General features: G+C 37.9%; 1 protein-coding gene across 3 annotated transcripts; it reads left to right on the top strand.

Moving 5' to 3' along the window:
• The first annotated feature begins 6,220 nt into the window (after positions 1-6,220).
• arpp21 (cAMP-regulated phosphoprotein, 21) lies at positions 6,221-20,496 on the top strand. 3 transcript variants are annotated; one of them, XM_056249539.1, is made up of 19 exons: positions 6,221-6,387; positions 6,484-6,522; positions 7,984-8,052; positions 8,315-8,426; positions 9,332-9,410; positions 9,487-9,546; positions 9,640-9,777; positions 9,846-9,945; positions 10,049-10,147; positions 10,602-10,639; positions 10,862-10,918; positions 11,700-11,863; positions 13,812-13,922; positions 17,449-17,585; positions 18,021-18,101; positions 18,183-18,470; positions 18,557-18,635; positions 18,948-19,063; positions 19,816-20,496. In XM_056249539.1, the coding sequence occupies exons 1-19, from the start codon at positions 6,256-6,258 to the stop codon at positions 20,008-20,010; spliced, it is 2,094 nt and encodes a 697-aa protein (XP_056105514.1). In that variant the 5' UTR covers positions 6,221-6,255; the 3' UTR covers positions 20,011-20,496. The 3 variants fall into 3 exon arrangements, with proteins under 3 accessions (XP_056105514.1, XP_056105512.1, XP_056105513.1); XM_056249537.1 differs by having other exon boundaries at positions 19,807-20,496; XM_056249538.1 differs by having other exon boundaries at positions 6,222-6,387; positions 6,487-6,522; positions 19,807-20,496.
• The last annotated feature ends 236 nt before the right edge of the window (positions 20,497-20,732 follow it).

The raw sequence follows: 20,732 nt of genomic DNA, 5'->3' as shown, positions 1-20,732 counted from the left end.
AGTTACTATCTTGAGGCCACGAGTTACTATCTTGAGGTCACGAGTTACTATCTTGAGGTCACGAGTTACTATCTTGAGGCCACGAGTTACTATCTTGAGGTCACGAGATACTATCTTTGAGCCCATGAGTTACTATCTTGAGGCCACGAGTTACTATCTTGAGGCCATGAGATACTATATTGAGGCCACGAGATAGTATCTTGAGGCCACGAGTTACTATCTTGAGGCCACGAGTTACTATCTTGAGGCCACGAGTTACTATCTTGAGGCCACGAGATAGTATCTTGAGGCCACGAGTTACTATCTTGAGGCCACGAGTTACTATCTTGAGGCCACGAGTTACTATCTTGAGGCCACGAGATAGTATCTTGAGGCCACGAGTTACTATCTTGAGGCCACGAGATAGTATCTTGAGGCCACGAGTTAGTATCTTGAGGCCACGAGTTAGTATCTTGAGGCCACGAGTTAGTATCTTGAGGCCACGAGTTAGTATCTTGAGGCCACGAGATAGTATCTTGAGGCCACGAGATAGTATCTTGAGGCCACGAGTTACTATCTTGAGGCCACGAGTTACTATCTTGAGGCCACGAGATACTATCTTGAGGCCACGAGATACTATCTTGAGGCCACGAGATACTATCTTGAGGCCACGAGATACTATCTTGAGGCCACGAGTTACTATCTTGAGGCCACGAGTTACTATCTTGAGGCCACGAGTTACTATCTTGAGGCCACGAGTTACTATCTTGAGGCCACGAGTTACTATCTTGAGGCCACGAGATAGTATCTTGAGGCCACGAGTTACTATCTTGAGGCCACGAGATACTATCTTGAGGCCACGAGATACTATCTTGAGGCCACGAGTTACTATCTTGAGGCCACGAGATAGTATCTTGAGGCCACGAGTTACTATCTTGAGGCCACGAGTTACTATCTTGAGGCCACGAGTTACTATCTTGAGGCCACGAGTTACTATCTTGAGGCCACGAGTTACTATCTTGAGGCCACGAGTTACTATCTTAAGGTTCACCTGTTACTATCTTCTAAGTTTTTACTCGCACAACTCATTCAGCATGCATTTCTTGTTAGTCAAGATTGTTAACATCGCTGCTGTTGTGTTTACATATATTTGAAGGTAGCAAAAATAACTATTCATGATCAATCTGCTGAAAGCTCATTTCCTGTTAATGCTTCATTTCCCAAACTCTTTTGACCTCAACCAATCAAGCGCTGACAAAAAGCAGGTGTGGAATTATCCCTGCGAGTGTTTACCGTAAGAGAAATGTTATATGGCGATGATGAGAGATTTATTGAGCGAGACAGGTGTGTGTGTATAGGTATATAAATATCAGTGTGTTTAGAAGAGTTGACAGTAGCTGCATTGTTGACATACTGCCAGATCTTTTGACCTTTGGCCTTTCGAGATGAATCCATCGCTGATGACGCAGGAGAAAGTGTCATTAGAGAAAGCTGAGAGGGCGAGAGCTGGGTTATTTGCATGTGTGTCTGTGACTGTGTGTGTTTCATGTTAAGTAAGACGGAATGCTTTGAAGAGCCTCGGCATTGATTGACTCATACTGTAGACATTATGAACAAGTGTATGATGACCCTTCCTTCCCAGCAGGAGCACGTCAGGACAGGAGTTATTTAAACATCTATGTTTATGTAATACAATAGCTCATACTAGAAAGCAGAATATTCATGTAAGGAACAGACTGTTTTACAGTGCCTGAATATTTTTTTCTGGATAAGGTTTGCAGAATTATTCAGACAGATTGATGAATGTATTTACATAAATTATAACATTGTTTTTGCATTCTTGCTTCTTATCGAGGGTCTTCAACAGGGGGTCCAGTAATTATTATTTAAAAAAATTTATAGAGTAAAAATCCACAGCTAGCTGTGCAATAAATGATTCGCATTGGGTGGTTCTTTGCTTCCACGTCGTGCATTAAAATCACTTAATGCACCGCTATCTATCCGTGGATTATTCCTCGCTTACGTAAAGTAGTAGAAGTGTACAGGCGTGACTCGTGTACAGCAATGACGATGAACTGACGGAATACTGGAAGGCTGATAAAGGTTGAAACAAAATTGGGCTCTTCTACAAAACAAATTACAAAAATATGGATGTTTCTTTCAAGCTCTCCATCTTTCCGTATATCTCACTCCGTCCTGTCAACTTCACAATAGCAGCTGCTCTGCCCTCCGTCACACACAACCACTGAGGGCAGAGAAGGAGAATGTGTGCGCGTGCGTCTGTGTGTGTGTGCGTGCGTGCGCGTGTCTGCGTGTGTGTGTTTGAGAGCGATAGAACAGGGACCTCTGGGCTGAGATTACAGGTAAAACACTATCACACCTCAAGAAACATAATGTTCATGTTTTTGCCAGAGCTGCACACTGATAAATATGTAGGCTATTCATTTAATTAAGGAGAAGACAGACAGCATCAGGTGTTATCAGTTTCACACACTTTCTAAAAACTGTATCTCCAGTTCTCTGAAACGTTAAAGCCATATGGTAGAAAGAGAGTCACTGTGCAGCTGTGAAGTCTAGTTGCGGTATATGCACTCGTGTGTGTGTGTGTGTGTGTGTGTGTGTGTGTGTGTGTGTGTGTGTGTGTGTGTGTGTGTGTGTGTGTGTGTGTGTCATTCTGAGTGTCGCATAATCTTTTCATCTAACAGGTGCTCGTTGCAGTATTTGGTGGTTCTCTTTGTGTGAGAAATTCACACTTTTATCTGTAGATGAGAATATTAAACAGCAGAAGCTATCTTGAAACAATGGATATAGGTTATTAGATACTGAAACATGGATATATTTTCTACATTTAATAAATAAAAATGTTTCTTAAACTATAACAAATAAAAAGGTTCTTACTCTGTGTGGACTGGAGGATACCCATTTATTATGATTTTACAGTTCTACTAATAATTGGCCAAAACTATTATCACAAGGGACATTTTTGGTTTAGGCAATCTGACAATATGAATCAGTTGCCGTTGTGTCAGACGAGTTATTTTTATATATTTGCCAAACAACTTATTTCCTCACATCTAACTAATGTTGGTGTGGATGTCTAGTTTTTTTTTTTTTTTTTTTTTTACCGGCTCTGTGTGTGTGTGTGTGTGTGTGGTGTATGTGAGCGCGCAGCGTGAGTGCCAGGAAGAGGCTGAGCTCACGAGAGCGCGCGCGTGTTTAATTGAGTGTGTTGAGCGCGCGTGGCGTGAGTGAGTCTGTCAGAAACAGAAGATGTTCGACAAGCTCACCAGAGACACAAGCGCTCAATCCTGACGAGTTTAACTGTTTGTTCGGCTCGCTTTACACACAGGTAAGCAAAGTCTGCTGTCTCTCATGCGTTTGCGCTTCATTAGAAGCATTTAGGCGCGCGATTTTAAACGGTGGCGTGTTGTTGTCAAGAGTTCTGTGTAACCAAAATTTAGTCATCATAACCTCAATCATATCACACTGTAAGGGCACTTGTGTCTGGTTCATTTTGATACTAACATTAGTTTTCTTGAGTTCAAACTATTTTGCTGACAAAAAACCCTCACCATATAATATTTGAATATATATATTTATTTGAGCTATTTTTATGACGAATTGTTCTGTTGATATATAGTCTGATGTTGGGTGCAGGGTTGTTAAACAACAGAGCAATGGTCTGGGTCGTTTTTAGAAAGCACAGCTGCTCCCTGCGTCGCTCCGTGCGTCAGCGACAGTCTGAGATCCAAACAGCCCCTCCAAATATAACCCGTGCCAGTCAGACTGAACCAGGAATGCGACGTAGTGGTGGAAACCGAAGCCCATCTCGGCTGCTACACCTTCGTGCCATGCGGACAGACAGACAGACAGACAGACAGATTGGATGTCTGAACACAGATCTTTGCTCTACTCTGCAGAGCGCGTGTCTGTTTGGATGTGATGGTGCGCACAACTTTTCCACATGCTTTTACGCACTATAGCTTCACAAGAATTATATGGTAACCAAATAACCATAACGTCAGCCAAAGTGCTATATTAACTTAATTTAATGTTACTAGATTAAAACTGAGTTGGCTTAATATTAGCGACTGCTGTCATTAAAAAATCAAAGTTTAGTACATTGTTTAAAGTAGGACAGTTCATTTAAAGGGATAGTCCACCCAAAAATGAAAAATCTACCATTTACTTACTTTTTTCCCATATTATGGAAGCCAATGGGACCCATCAACTGTTAGGTTACTGACATTCTTCAAATTTTCATCTTTTGGGAAAGAAATTCATAATGTTTGGAGTGAGTAAATGATGACAAATTTTTGGGTGAACTATCCCTAAGCAACTACAGTTTGATTGTGAATGCTGCTCACAACAGTTCTGAAAATGAGTAACTTTTAATTAGTAGGCTAGTTAATATCGAGTAACTTACGTTTCTGACATAAATTAGTTCTTATATTTTGTTCTCCACCGAACCAAAGGAGAAAAGAATTCCACAAAAAGCCAAAGCATCACTCACGGTTTGATTGTCGCCAAGCAAAAAAAAAAACAGACTGAAAGACGGACTGGAGCTTCGTATATGAGTGGAGTGGAGTGATTTTCCTGCTCTGCTCATAGCGTTCTGTAATTACACCGTTCGAGATCCAGGCCGGGGTTTGTATTTCCCGCTCTGCAAACAAGAAAGAAAACCGCTCAGAACAATATTTTTTTTATATATATAGATGAAATTCCTGGATAATTTGTATTAGTATATACACCACATTACGATAACATCATAATATAATAATAAAATAAATATAGAACACCATATTTACTTCAGTAGGCTAACTAGTATATCTATTCTATGATGTTTTTGCAGAAACTATGTAGGCCTACATTTATGTAAGGGTTAGTCAGTGGCCAAAAACCCTGAGCAATGTGCTGCTGTTTCATCAGATGTAAGATGGCATCTCTGTCATACAATTATTTTACATCCATGTTTGAAGCCACCTGTTAGCTAACCCAGAAAACACCTGATGAAGTGATAGAGACGCCACGTGTGTGTGTGTGGAGGCGTATGGCTTAACACTGGTGAAAGTGAGTCAGTGACTCAGTGGTCAGACATGAAGACGCGTTCAAACATGATGAGAGTGATGACATTAGGGTGAAGGATGCAGTCTTTTTCAAACTGTGTATGTGTGTGTGTGTGTGTGTGTGTGTGTGCTTTCCATTCAGGGAGTCTTCATTCTAGGAATATAATTTACAGCACCTGCCACTGCTATGAAAAGAGCTGCACAAAATAAACGCACAGTCAATGCAGACCTCTTACACGCATAGGTATTTTTATCCAGATCAGCATTGCTGGAGAGCTTCTCAACTGGTTTTGCTTCAAGATTTTACGTTAAACAATAAGTGCCAGAATCCGTTATCATGCAAAAATAAACTAAAATATCCTTAAAATCAATTATAAATGTATTAAGAATACTTTGATCTGCATAGGCCTAAAACTGTTAACATGACAGAAAGAACCGGAAAACTGACTTTTTAATTTACTTGGTTTTTATTGGTTGAGCACTTTTTAAAATTATTATTCTCTTGAATTTTAACATTTCAGCTATTCATTTGCCACACGCCTCATTGTGGTTGGCACAAACCATGCTTATCCTGGTTGAAAATGAATATTTCTTTTTACCCGGTGTAGTCTTTTATCATAATTTCTGAAGATGTTACACAGTCTGTCTGTGTTGGCATGTATAATTAATAGCTTTTTACCAAATGACATATGAATTTATACCAAAATATTGTGTGATTGGAAGAAGCATTTGACATCAACAACAAAACACATGATGGGAATCATTTTCTTCGTTTTTAAAGTCTATTTATTTTGCTGTCCTGACTGCACAATTATGCGTTTAGTTTAATTTCATTTTAACTTGAGCCCAGGCAAGTCAGTTTATGACCTGAATGAAAAATAAAGATATTTCATTACTATTGATACTAGTTGGAAGCTTAATGTATCACCTATTTGAGCTTATACGACTCTGACTCTCAGCTGAGTATTATATGTAATATATATATACCTGGCATAGTGCTCAGAATAAAAAAATGATTACAGATCTGAGAGGGATTTTTGTTCTGAGATGTTTTTTTCTCTTCTTTATTAAATAAGAATCTAGCCATCTGTTCTGGCAAGAGAAGAGAAGAGAAGAGCGGAGCGAGGGAAAAAGGAGAGAAAAGAAGACATCTTGTCTCATTATTAATTGGCTTGGACGGTCATGGGGCATATGGTGGCCAATAACTGATATGACCTTTGAATCTGCAAACTTCAAGATGTCCGAAACAGGAGAATCTGAAAATCTCCCAGAATGCACTATGGAGGAGACTCCACCTCCATGTTGTACCGCAGACACTGAGGATGGTCATAAATCCAGCCAGGTGATAATCCAGATCCAACACCTTTGATCATTTATAGCGTCTTCCTTGTTTAATTTCCTCCTATTCTTTTCTTTTAATCATATTTTTTTCTTTAAGCAGCCAAAATCAGATGGACAACTTAAAAAGAAACTGAAGGTAGGATTGCAATTGAATCTAATTATTAAAACACCCTCCCTGTAGAGCATTCGTTTCATGTATGAGTTTATTTACCTTTCGAGCTTCCCAGACGTTTATGTGAGATTGATGGCTTTATACTCGGCAGAATATTGCTTTTTGAATCATTCTCCTTAGTGGGTAAATGGCATTTGCTGCTGACTGTTTAACCTCAGCGGTTATGTGTCTCAGTCAGAATACCATTAAACATTGCATTCACTCCCTATAGTTCCCCAGCTTCATCAAGTAAATCACATCCGCAGCTTCAGTCAGTCCGCCAGCAGCTTCAAATAGTGTAAAAATAGCGTAGTTACACTTTTCACCCTGTAGAAATACAATTACTAGAGCATCACTGCCTTTCTGCTGCATTTGCTCAATGAAAATAGTGACGTATTTAAAATAATATCTATACATAACAATATAAAAGTCAGAAATCGTATCTCCGCCTATAGGAATATGGAAATTGGGCGAATGAAAGCTGGAATTGGCTATTTATATACTTTGCATTTAAGATTTCATTTATATTCGGCATCAAGTCATATTGTAAAATATATATATATATATATATATATATATATATATATATATATATATATATATATATATATATAACCCAGCTAAGAAAAATATGTTCTAAGAACACTGTAAAAAAATTACATGATCAGTAAGTTATGACAACATATGTTTTTATATTGCTTTAACTTTTGCTGAAATTTTTAACTCAATTTCAATTTTTTTAAGTAGGTTTGATATCATTTAAGTTGAAATGACTTAAACATCCAAGTTGGTTTTACTTTTAAAAAATGAAGGCAGCAAATTAAAAAAATAAATTTACAGTGATTGTTTTGATAACATTCTCATTATGGACATGTTAATTCTGAATATTCTCTGAACGTTCAAACCATAATTCTTTTTTAGAATGTTTTTAAAACTCTTTTTCTTGGTTATGCGATTGTTAAGGGAACATTCCATTTGATCATTTTGCAAACATGTTACTTTTGAATGTCCTCTGAACGTTCTGAATCAAGTAGAAACATTTAAAAAATATTAGGTGAACGTCCAACTGAAACGTTTCAGGGAAAAAACGCTCCGTAAGCGATGTTAAAAATAAAGTTTTTGTGCTAGAGTTTCAGTGAATGTTTTAATAACTTTACATGAACGTTCTATTAATGTTTCTGGGGGAACGTTTGCTCATGACTTTGAGAACGTTCGCTGTAAGCTGGGAAACTGCTTTAAAGAAAACTCAGGTTAATAGTTTAAAAGGCAACAACCATAAAAAGACAATATGAAATAATCTCTCCATATCCTTTTGTGTTCAGTATATATTATGGTTGAAATAACAAATGCAGTAATAATGTGCGCTGAGAACAGTCCTCTGTAGTAAAAATGTTTATTTTCCTTTGTGATATGGGGTTATTGAATGAATATGTGTGTGTGTTACAGGCCAAAGGGAAATTAGTTCGGAGCACAGCTGTATGTGAGGAGTCTTTATCCACTAAGGAGAACAGCAAGGTAAGAACCATTCTAATCATCGTCTTTCTTTTCTCTCTATAACCTAAAAACACTTTACAATCTTACATCCACCATTAAAGTTAAATTTGATAGTCTGATGGATAGGACATGTGTAAGTGAATCAAGACTGTTACCGCTGCTCTCGTTAGTGTTCCAACAATAAGGGGTTTTTAATGGAATATTGCATTTGGTCTCCCCATCCATTACATCCTTGAAATGAATGATATAGTTTGTGAAGAAACTTTGTTCTGTCTGGTCTTAGGAAAACGAGAGCAAGACGGCTATATCTAGTGACCATGATGACAGTCCTGAGTGCGAGGAGGAGGAGGAAGAGGAGAAGAGCATCACATCTAAAAAAACAAGTTTATCCAAAGGTAATTGACCTAGCATGTGTGTATTTGTGTATCATGCATTCATGTAGTATGTGCACGTAAAATGCAAACATATTTCATCTAGATCTGTGAAAAAGAATGTATTCATTTCTGCAATTAACATGGGATGTTTAAGTGTTAAAAATAACTGAGACGATTAATGCAGCATCTCTTTTTTTTTTTTTTACTTCGGAGTGAACAGATTTTTTTTATTTAAAATTGACTTTTTATTGATTCTAAATTAATTTGAGTATATATCGTTCAAAAGTTTGGGGTCGGTAAGATTTGTTTGTTTTTGAAAGATGTATTTTATGCTCACCAATTAAAATAAAACGTAATTGTGAAATATTATTACAATTTAAAATAACTGTTTTAATATATTTTAAAATATAATTTATTCCTGTGATCAAAGCTGAATTTTCTGCATCATTACTCCAGTCTTCAGTGTCACATGATCCTTCAGAAATCATCTTAATATGCTGATTTGCTGCTCAAGAAACATTTCTGATTATTATCAATGTCTTAATATTTTTGTGGAAGCCGTGATACATTTTTAAGGATTCTTTGATGAATGGAGAGTTCAAAATACCAGCATTTATTTGAAAATGGCAATCTGTTGTATAACATTATAAATGTCTTTACTTTACTGTTTAATTGCATCCTCATTAAATAAAAGTTAATTAATTTCTTTAAAAGAAAAACTTACTGCCCTCAAACCTTTAAATTATACTGTATGTTCCTTACTAAAGATTTTAATGTTATTTGCAATTAATTAATTGCAGAAAATGCTGATTAATTTGTTCAATCGATTCAAAGTCCTAATTTTTGAGACATACTTCCAATCCCTTGCATATCTATGATGTTATTCCATGTGTGTGTGTGTGTGTGTGTGTGTGTGTGTGTTTTAGAGCCCAGTCTGGAGTATACCGACTCCACCGGCATTGATCTGGAGGAGTTTTTAATCACGACTTTGAAGAGCAGTCCCAGGTGTGTAAAAGATTGAAAATATCCCTTCATTCTCCTCCTTCCATTCGTGCAGAATCTGTTTATTTTTGGCTTGCAGGGACCGACTGATGCTCTTAAAGCTCGAGCAGGACATGACTGACTTTATGACAGACAACAGGTACCGTTCCATGCATGTCTTTCGTGGTCTACAGATAGACACATTTGTAATGTGATATAATGTCTCTCTCTCTCTCTCTCTCTCTCTCTGTAGTTCCTATAAAAAGTTCCCTCAGATGTCCTCGTATCACAGGATGCTTGTCCACAGGGTCGCAGCTTATTTTGGTCTGGAACACAATGTGGATCACAGTGGAAAAGCGGTTATCATCAACAAAACCTGCAATTCCAGGATGTACGTGTCTGTGTTATATATGTGCATGTATGAAGGAATGGATGTGGGCCTAACGTAATGTTTTTCAGACCAGAACATCGGTTTGCTGAACATGTTCAGGAGGAGAAGACAGAGGAAAGAAGATCAATACTGAAGAGAGACACCAGTCAGGAGAAAGAAGACAGTCAGGTTTGGACAAACGCACACTTCACTGATCACTGATCACAAACGAGCCGATCATTGGCTCTTCTGATAGCTCTGGTTAACTCTCGTCTGCTGTTGTTCTTTATAGCTGAGGGTTTCATCTCTCAAAGATCAGATGAGAAGCAAGTCAATAGAGGAGAGAGAGGAGGAGTACCAGAGAGTCCGGGAACGCATATTCTCACAGGACGTAAGAAAACACTGAACATGCACACATAGTAGTACAAAATCCTTTTAAGGCAAGTTATTTCCCTCGGCGCCCACCTTTGAAACGCCTCTTGGCCAGCATCAGTCATGAAAGTACAGATCTTATCTCTTTGAATGGGGAAACATCAAGTTCACCAAGCTTACGATTAAATTTCATATTGGAAATCACAAATGAAATCTGACTACAATCATTTTGTTTCTAAAAACTCAAATCATGACAAAAATTTGCCTTTCTCAGGCTGGATCACATGTGCGTCTCAGTTGCTGTAGTGACACGATTGACTTTACCAATCAGTGATTAGTAGTGATTGAACCATATTGAGCGTTACACTTTCTTCCAATCATAGTAATATGAGTGCACTGTGTTTGTATATCTAAAGTCTTTGGTATAGCACATTAAAGTTTGGCCTCTAATTTTTTGCTCTTTTATTTTTCAGCCCGCTGGTCTTTCGCAGAGTGTTTATATTGAGACCAGGTAAACCTCTCTTAATAGTTAATATTAAGAATATGTATGAAATGTTGCATTTAAATACATATAATATTATTATTTAAATATTAAATGACTGCTCTTCAAAACAAAGTAATCAGTATTTTGTAAACCATGTAATTTAAATATAAAATTGTATCAATATAATTATTATAAATAAATGGGCTGCACTTCAACTATTCTCTTCTTTTATTTATTTTTCTATATCAGAGGTCTAGATGACAGCAGCATCCTCACTGAGACCCAGAGAAGACGCCAGCTCTTTAGGTGAGACATTATTTCTCTCCATAATCCGACCTCTAAAGATTCGTCCGAGGAAAGAAAGATTGTTCTCTGATTGGCTAAAACACACAGGTGTTATTTCAGTTATGTTTGAAACAATTTATGTGTGGTGTTCCAAAAAATCACTTTCAACACCTTTAAAGAGGACCTATTCTGCTTGTTTACATGTTCATCTTTCTTTAGTGTGTAATGTTGCTGTTCGTGCAAAGTTACAAACAAAGTCCCTCCAGCGGGAGTTCTTCTCTATATCAGTGTCACTGTTTCTGAACTCCCTGAAACGCCTCCAGTGTAGTCTTGAGTTTTCTTCCGGGAACGAACACGTCACAATATTCCTCATTTAAATAATTCATATGCAGAATAAAGGGGCGGGGCCTGGTTGAGTTAGTTAGTAGTGTGTTGAAACTGGCGGTTATGGTAAGGGGCGGGACATTCCCAAACACGCTCGAAGCGCTTGACCAATCACAACACACTGATCTAGCCGACCAATCAGAGCACAGTGTACTTTTCAGAAGGAGGGGCTTCATAGAAACAGGAACTAAACAGAGCGTTACTGACAGACTGGGAAGAGAGGAGCCGCAACAATAGAGAATATGTATAAAATAATGTTTTTTGAACATTTAAGCATAACAACCTATTCCAGTAGAGCCCCAAAACAAATCAAGGGCTTAATAGGTCCTCTTTAATGCTTTTAACTTAATCTTAAATTGAGAAAATATAACTCAAACTTCTTTCAACAACTGATTATGAGTGATTTTGAGTTGTGCAGGGGTAACCGGGACGGGTCGGGTCGGCTGTCCGGCAGCAGGCAGAGCAGTTTTGAGCTGGACTCGCACTGGAATGACCCTCGACCCTGGAGCAGCACAGATTCAGACAGCTCAACATGGACCTCTAAATCCCGTTCAGACAGCGGCTCCAAACTCTGCAAACCAGGTGCAAAAATAACACTGACCATTAGTTAACATTAACATTCAAATGAATAAATCCTGTAGAAGTATTTTTCATTGTTAGTTCATCTTATTTACATTCACTAATACTTTTTAGGATCAAAAGTTGTATCTGTAACATTAGTTAATAAAGCACTGTGAAATATCATGAATAATTTTCATTAACTAACATTAACAAAGGTTAATAAATGCTGTAAAAATATAATGCTCATTGTTAATTAATGCTAACAAATGAAACCTCAAATGTTATTATTAGCTTAGCATTGAAAGATTCTATGTACAAAAAAATCACACAGAATGTCTTAATGTTTTGTTTATCTTAAAGGGGTGGTTCAGGATTTTGGACATCGGGCCTCATTTCCAAGTTAGCCTGGGTGTTATTTATCAGTGGAGACAGTTTTCAAAAAATGTCATCCAGTCGTTCCAGTTGCATAGTTCGCCGGTGCTAGGCTAGCGCGAGTCAACGGTAACTGCTAGCCTGCCATTAAAAACAGTTTTACCCACTCCACAGTACACCAAACGCAAATAAATAACGCCAGACTATCGATGTAAATGTCTGTTAAGAGAATAATGTTAGAAATCAAACTACCCTTTCATCGCATTGCAATAGTTATACTTTGTTCCCTGTATTTATCAAGGGGGTAATCCACCAGCCGAAAACTGAAGTCTCCCCGGGGGCCGGCATTGGCTAACAAGCCTTCACCTGCTATTAGCATTCCATTGACTCCCAATCATTTTGGCGTCGCTTTGACAGTGAATAACTTTACATCTGAGGCGTTTAAAGACTCCATTTGTCCATTGTTTATTTCTAAAGAAACACGGCAATGTATAAAAGGCTCCATTACCTTGTATCTTACGTTATGGCCCCGTAGAAGCAGTTTTTGTAAAAATAGGCTAACGATTGCGTCATAACACGCAACTCTCTGTCGCACAGTAGAGAAATTACCGTATAGACTGGAGGAGAAGCTCACGCGCAATTGGGGGGACGTGGAGGCATAAAGTCAAAGGAGAAAAGCCCATATGAGAGTGTCATAAAGTTGCTCCTGCTGCTACCTCATGGACAGCTAATACTCACGATCTCCGACTCTGCAAGATTCGGAAGGGAATGATTCAGATTCCCCTTGGCACAGCTCCTAGAAGACGTACAACTGTGAGACAGGCTGCTCACGTCACATCTACGTCTTCAAGCTCAGTTTGAGCCTGCGCAGTTCGCTGGCAATCAGGAAGTGAGTGCTTCTATTTGACTTCACTTTTCTCCGTTGAAGTCTATGGGGTCGCTGTGTCCATTTCTTTTACTGTCTATGGTATTTATTAGCACAGTCTACAGCAGTGGCGGAGTGATATTAAGTTACCTAGGCAACCGGTAAGGATATAGGCAACCTAGGCAAAGGTTTACTTTTCGGCGCAGCACTACTAACCGGAGCAAAGTAAAATTCCGCCGCTGCTGAGAAACTAGTTCCTGTAAATGTAATGCGATCATTGAGATGCTGGAGTACTTTGATTTCTAACATTATTCTCTCAACAGACATTTACATCGATAGTCTGGCGTTATAATTGATCTGCTTTTGGTGGGTAAAACTGTTTTTAATGGCAGGCTAGCAGTTACCATTGGCAGTTACTAGCCTAGCACCGGCGAACTATGCAACTGGAACGACTGGATGACATTTTTTGAAAACTGTCTCCACTGATAAATAACACTCAGGCTAACTTGGAAATGAGGTCCGATGTCCAAAATCCTGAACCACCCCTTTATTTTTCCTAAATTACAGCATGACTCGGCATCGTTTGAGATGATCCAAAGAGCATCGTTGTGCTGTACAAAGTCACATGATCAATGTCACAAATGTTCTTATTTGATTAGTGGCCTGGAAATAGTGCAGAATCCCTCATAATGTTTCTGATCTGCTGTTGTTTCTGTGTGATCAATCCAACAGTGTCTGAGTCATCGCTATCATACGCTCCACCCAACAACAGCCCTGCTTACGTTCTCGTGCCTGCTGAGTCATCCATACCTCCTGGGAGCATCTTACTGAATCCACATACAGGTACACACACACACACACACACACACACACACACACACACACACACAGTCTGGTTCGCTATCTTTGTGAGGGCTCTCTATAGATGGAATGGTTTTTATACTGTCCAAACTGTATATTAAGTCCCCTTACACCAGTGGTTTTCAAACCCTGGGTCGCAATTAAAAAATGGGTCGCCAGTGATTTAAAAAAAAATAATAATAATAATTCCGTTTTCTAATTAAATTAATATTAATAATAATAGCTTTGAAACAACGAAACAAACTGAATGCTTCTCCTGACATGCGTGTTGCCCTCTCGTCCTGCGAACCGGCTTGGGACCAGATTATGCAGAATAAGCAGGCCCTTCTCATTAATATACACAAAACACGCACTCGTTCGCTCCACCCGCAACACACACGTACGTTCGCTCCATCGGCAACAACACACTAACACTCGTCGTTCCTTCCTAGGGCTGTCAAAATTAGGCTACTCAAATTACGTTCTAAAAAATCCCTCTAAAAAAACACATATGCTATATTCGAACTATTCGAACATCTGGTTGTGCATTTTGTCAATGACGCGCATTACGTCAATAACAGGTCAAATTAATACAAAGAGACATAACTACTTGTTTAGGTAGTTTATTTAAGTTTAAACATATTTGACAACGTATTACCTACACAAAAACAAGTAGCCTAAATCAACTAATGGCCAAGACCGCAGACCTCACTCTCGCTAGGCACTCTTTCTCTCTCTCTCTCCCTCACCTCACGCTCTCTGCCCATAACGGTTTAAATGAACAACAACAACAATAAACAAATGTTGAGTGCTGATCAAGAGTTTTGTGCAAGCAATTTAAGGTCGCGACTCTTGTCCCAAATATAGCAGGCTTCATTCAGTGATTGAAACAAATATTATTAACATTAATTGAAGTTTTAAAGAACCGACATTGAACGCCCCGAGCGAGCTGTGCTGTGGTAAACATGGAACTTTTCCTTGACATGAAAAGGTAAATAATCAAACCAGTGAAGCCTGCGATGCATGGAACTGCTGTATCTAACCTACCTTATTCATGCAATAAATAAGAATAAGAAATAAAAAAACTTTCAGCTGTGCCAGTGCAACTCTTGTGACCTGTCCCTGATCCCTCAGGCAGCGCCCACTCGCAAAGCAGACAGCCGCGCCTCTGATACCGCGGGCGTGTTTTTCCACATTCAAATATTAATTTTCACATTCGAAATTCTGTTTTTTAAAACTATTCGAATATATAGGCCTATTTGAATTTAGAATATTCGTTGACAGCCCTATTCTCATTTGAATTATAAATAAGTTTGCTTTTAAACTGTGTGTGATTTTGGTTGGGTGACAGTTGTAGGTTAAGTTTGACAAGAGTTTACAGTTTGACAAAACCACAATGTTGTGTTTTAACAATGTTGTGTCGAGTGTACACAAGTATAAATAAACACTTTGCAGTTTGAATGATGTCCTGTATGAACAACGGAGTATATTTTTTGTTTCCAGTGCCGCGCCTCACACACACACACACACACACACACACACACACACATACACCATTCCAGGCTTGACATCGCAGCCTGTTCATTATAGCCGAAATAAAAATATGACAATAAAATAGTCAACCTAATATAAAAATCACACTGCTCTGTTTAAATAGTCAATTCGTACCATTCAGCGTAAGCACCGCTCAACTGTGATGTTTCCAAGCACATTTTTGCGCATGTGAAAAGGATGATTTTTTTTCCTGTCGATATTGCAACGTGAGTGAAGTTGCTACAACGCCTATAATAAAGAATAGTTTACCATCAAATACATCTCGAATGTTAAAATATTTTGATTCTAATGAGAGAGTTAGGCTACGTGAGCATAATGCCCCTTTTACTTTCCCTTTAAATTATTTCGTTTTGGCTTGTTTAGTTATTATTTTTTTTATTCTTGTTCTGTTCTGTATATAATGAATATTACATTTAAAGAGGTTGTTGTGGAATATGTTTTGTGTATTTGTATTTTTTTAAGCATTCAGCAAACGATAAGCTATTTATTGGTTAAAAGTCCTGTATGTAGGCCTATAGCTTGATCAAATTATTTCAGAATCGACTTTGCGTTGCAATCGCGTCAAGGATCAGCAAGTGCACGTGCATCATCAAAAGTAAAGTGGTTAAAAAAGTGCTTAAAGGTTAAAGAAAAAAAATTCTGCGCACAAGCCTATGGGTCGCGTATAAAATAAAAAATAAAAAAAGGGTCCCTCTTGAAAAAGTCTCAAAACCACTGCCTTACACTAAACCTAGCCTTCACACACAACTTTCTGCATTTTTACATTTTCAAAAAAACTCATTCTGTATGATTTATAAGCTTGTGTACCTCAATTTAGGTCCCCACAGTGTCACGAGTTCCCATGAATCTGTGTGCATTCAGGTTTAAGTCCCCACCGGGATAGAAAAACATATACATGGATTTCTCGGCGACGTCATCACTGCTTGCGCACGCAACCAGGAGGCAAAAGACCCGCGGTCTTCGTACCGGAGTAAAGGGTTTAGGCTAGTAGCATAGTGGTGGTGTTGTCGCTAGTCAAAATGCCAAGGAGTTGTTGCGTGGTCAATTGTACCAACCGAGCCAGTGCTGGGTGCCAGATGTTCAACGTTCCTAGGGGGAAGCATGGTTTTGCCAAAAACCGGTGGTGGTTATGGTTTCAAGCCATCAGAAGGGCAGATTGGGGTCCGGATGGTGCAGTCAAGTATTTGACGAGCTGCACATGACACATAGTTGTATGCATCAAGGGATTTGTACGCTCTAATCAATTCTCTTGTATTACACACTTGGTGTCTGAATTAAATAATTATATATATCAGGCCATACAATTGCTGGCCACTTCTTGTCATCCACAATCCAAAGATCGTCAGGTATTGCGTAGGGATCCGGCAAGATCTCACCATTGCTGAGAGTACGTTTTTTAATATAATCGCCACGGTCGGAGGTACTAAGGCTTAATTCCCACATAATCCATCGTCAAATCTTTGATTTACAGTAAAGTAACGTTATACGTGTGCGGTCATGATATGTTGCCGGTCGTAAAGTAACGTAAACAAGGTTAACTTATATAAAAGCACATTCGGGCTCTATAGAGGCTATTACATTACTAACTTAGTCTAACATGATAATTCATACATGCATCACAGTATGTCCGGATTTTGATTCGTAAACAGTTGGACGTTTTACATAATGTTATATTAATATGAAACCCAAACAAACAGATCCAACTCTGAAATTGCAGTTTATTATTGAGTCAACAAGAAATTACAAACAATACGAAATCTATGTACAATGTTCTTTTACAGAACTCGGCATAACAGATTTTTGCCTCCTGGATGCGCGCGCATCCGGTATTGTTTGTATACAAGAAACCCGTGTATACCCACACACACACACACACACACTATTCACTGAGTAGAAGTTGACTCATTGGTTCACACTGACTGTGAGTCTACACACCAAATAATCTCTCTCATCCAACGATGAACATGTCCTTTAGGGCAGCCATTTCTGAATCCTGATGGAACTCCAGCCATTTACAACCCACCAGTAAATCACCAGCTTAACCCAGTACAGTCACAAGCCCCGCCCCCTCCACCTCAGCAGCAGCCAATAGCAAGCCATGGTGTCCCACAGGTGAGTGAAACATATAATGGAGACTCGTGTTGCACAATATATATCGGTAGTCTGATTTTGTTTTATATATCTGTAGTGGTCGATATTGTACAATTAATTTTTCATGCTCAATTGACCTGTTTTTACAGTTAGATTACCTTTGTGTTCATCTTTAAAAACAGTAATAGTTTAATAAAAACAAGTTAAATGTAATCTTTAGCAAATCTCAAAATGAACGTCCATTTTTCATGCTGTACATTATAATATTCTGGGACTGTAACAGAAACATCCTATCTTAGAATCATCATGTACTGCATGTTTAGTAAACATGGGAATTTTTTTTTAAATCTTAAATATTGAATTAAGATAGGAAGTTTCTGTAATACAGTCCCAGAGAAAATGTTCCTTATATAAAATCAACAAAATCCACAACCTGTCCTCTCATTTCTGGTTTAGGTTCAGTACTCCTCTGTGACGTACCTTCCACCTCAGCAGTTAAACGCTTCTACCTCTCAGCAACACCCAATAGAACAGACTGTAAGTGATAAATATACATATACTATGATACACACTATATACATAACAGAGTACATGACAAACTTATTTTTTGCTTCCTAGAGGGAAGACATTAGCTCTAAGTTTGGTCACATGACCTTGAGTCACCAGTCATCAGGGGATCTTCCAGATATGTCGTCATTCTACGTGCAAGGAGCTCCGCCCACACAGAGCTATGCTCCGCCCACACACGGCTACGCTCCGCCCACACACGGCTACGCTCCGCCCACACACAGCTACGCTCCGCCTCACCATTCAGACAGTTACATGAGTCCTGGAATGACACTGGCTCCTCCCACAGCCCCGCCCCCTCCCACAGCCCCGCCCCCTCAGACTCAGCAGAGCAACCAGGTAATTCTTCATCAATGAGTCATGAGATACGGTGTAATGTCATACTGTATGTCTAATTATGAGTCAATTCTGGTGTGCCCTCTTAGGTTTCAGTGTACAGTTACCCTGTTCAGTGTCCCAGTGCAGCTCAACAGTACGCAGCGGGCAGTTACAGCACACAAACAGGTACACATGAAGATCTGTGTCACTCACGCTGAGTCTCAGTAGTAGGAGAGGGGGCCGCTACACTGTAAGAGATGGTGTCACTGGTCTCACAGTGAACCGGTCTCTTGTCCTGCTATTCATATCAGCTCTCATATGAGATAAAGACGATCAAGTCTCTGTGCTGTGGATACATGCATAAAAATACATTTGTAAATAAATAAACAAAGAAAAAATATCTATTGAATTTACTCTGTGTTGGCTGTCATATTGAGTCCGCGATCACTATACAATAAATAAAATCTCACACATATTTGTCAACATTTCTCTCAACAGGATACCCGCCTGTGATATCTCACCAACAAGGTTGCCCAGGCATGATGGGAAACCAGATTCTACCCCAAACACAGCAAAGCATTATGGGACATTACCCATCCGTGTCCTCCTATCAGGTACTGATGCAAATAAACAAACTACAGAAAACTTAGTTTGGATTTTCAGTCCATGCACATTTTATTGATAGGTTAATATATATATAATTGAATTTTTTATTATAAAATAAAATAAATTAGTCATATTTAAATCAATATTAATATGAAATGTTATAATAATCATTAATTATACATACAGTACATACACACGTGTGTATGCATTTATTATTATAAGTAAATGCATTTATTATTATAAGTATTATTATTCTCAATATTATTGTATTTAAATATTTCTATATTTCTAATAATATATTAATTTTATATTAAAAATATTAATATATTAATAGAAATAGTAAAATATTACATTCTAAAAATGTATATATAATTAATATTAAATAAAATAATATACAAACATATCAAATAATATACACATCATTATAAATATTAATATATTAATAAAACAATATTAAATTAATAACAATTATAATAATTACAATTACAAATTCTAAAAATGTATCTAATTATTATTTTAATATTTGTATTAATATATTTACTACACATTTCCATTTTTATATATATATATATATATATATATAAATTAAAACATTGATATATATATATATATATATTGTTTTAATTTTTATATATATAAATAAACACACACACACAAAAATGTATTAATATATAATTTAAACTATTGATATATATAATGGAAATATTCAAATAATTATTGTATGCCCATGTGTTTTGTGTCTCCTAACAAGGTCCCGCAGCCGCAGCAGTCGTATCCCTCTGCAGTGCTGGTGTCAGGACAGGCCGGGCAGAGCCAGTGTTTGGTTCCTCCTGCTGGACTGCAGCTGTACTGCAACTCCTCTCCCCCTCCACCGCTCAGTGTGATGGGGCTCTCCTTCCAGTCCGGTAGCTGCAAAAATGGCTGTAACGTTAATCAGAACCAATGCTGGTACTAAAGGACACTATGTACCCACACATAGTGTTATAAACTCATATGCATATTCAGTGTTTGTAGCTGCACATAATGTCCTGTACAGCCTGTAGCACTCGAGTCTGATCGCATCTTCAGATTCAGCCTTTTCTACTCTGTCAGAAACTTGTTTTGAATTTTACGTTACATGGAGATTGATAACGTCATGTTTAAATTGCTGTTAGAGCATAATTTATACTAAATATGCTATTTATATTATGTTTTTGCTTAATATCCATAAAATGTTATATTTGAATAGTATATGATACTATATTTATCTTGTTTATAGAGGGCTATATTACATGAGTGAGGAATGAAACTAGATTCTACAAAGTTTGTCGGTGTAGAACCTTTTAAAATAATGTTTTGTTGTTTTGTTTGTTTGTCAGAATTTTATTAGGATGTAACATTTGACCTGATTGGACAATATCTAAGTGTGATTTCTTAAATATATGGCCTTTTAATTGGTAAACTGTTGGCTTCTTGTCTTTACTCACATTCATATCAGGGTCAGTCGGTTCACTTTGACGTTGTCCTCTTCAGACATTCAGATAAATGTTTAAAAGTAGCTACATTTATTTGAGTATTTTTGATTAAATCGGTTTGATTATGATTTAAACAAAAATGCAATAAAACGCCCTCTGGTGGCTTTAAGGGAAAATTACAATAACAAAGCATTTAATAGTTTCGAATTAGGATCAATTCAGA

The sequence above is a fragment of the Rhinichthys klamathensis genome, unplaced genomic scaffold, assembly GCF_029890125.1.
Source record: "Rhinichthys klamathensis goyatoka isolate OS25496 unplaced genomic scaffold, OSU_Roscu_1.1 h1tg000060l_1, whole genome shotgun sequence".
Lineage (NCBI taxonomy): Eukaryota > Metazoa > Chordata > Actinopteri > Cypriniformes > Leuciscidae > Rhinichthys > Rhinichthys klamathensis.
The sequence above is the reverse complement of the archived record's forward strand: the minus strand, read 5'-3'. Positions and strand labels throughout refer to the sequence as shown.

Coding starts and splice junctions, on each gene's coding strand:
- arpp21 (XM_056249537.1), top strand. CDS start 6,256: ATGACCTTTGAATCTGCAAACTTCAAGATGTCCGAAACAGGAGAATCT. Junction 8,427..9,331: donor AAAAACAAGTTTATCCAAAG/GTAATTGACCTA, acceptor TGTGTGTTTTAG/AGCCCAGTCTGGAGTATACC. Junction 9,946..10,048: donor AGGAGAAAGAAGACAGTCAG/GTTTGGACAAAC, acceptor TGTTCTTTATAG/CTGAGGGTTTCATCTCTCAA.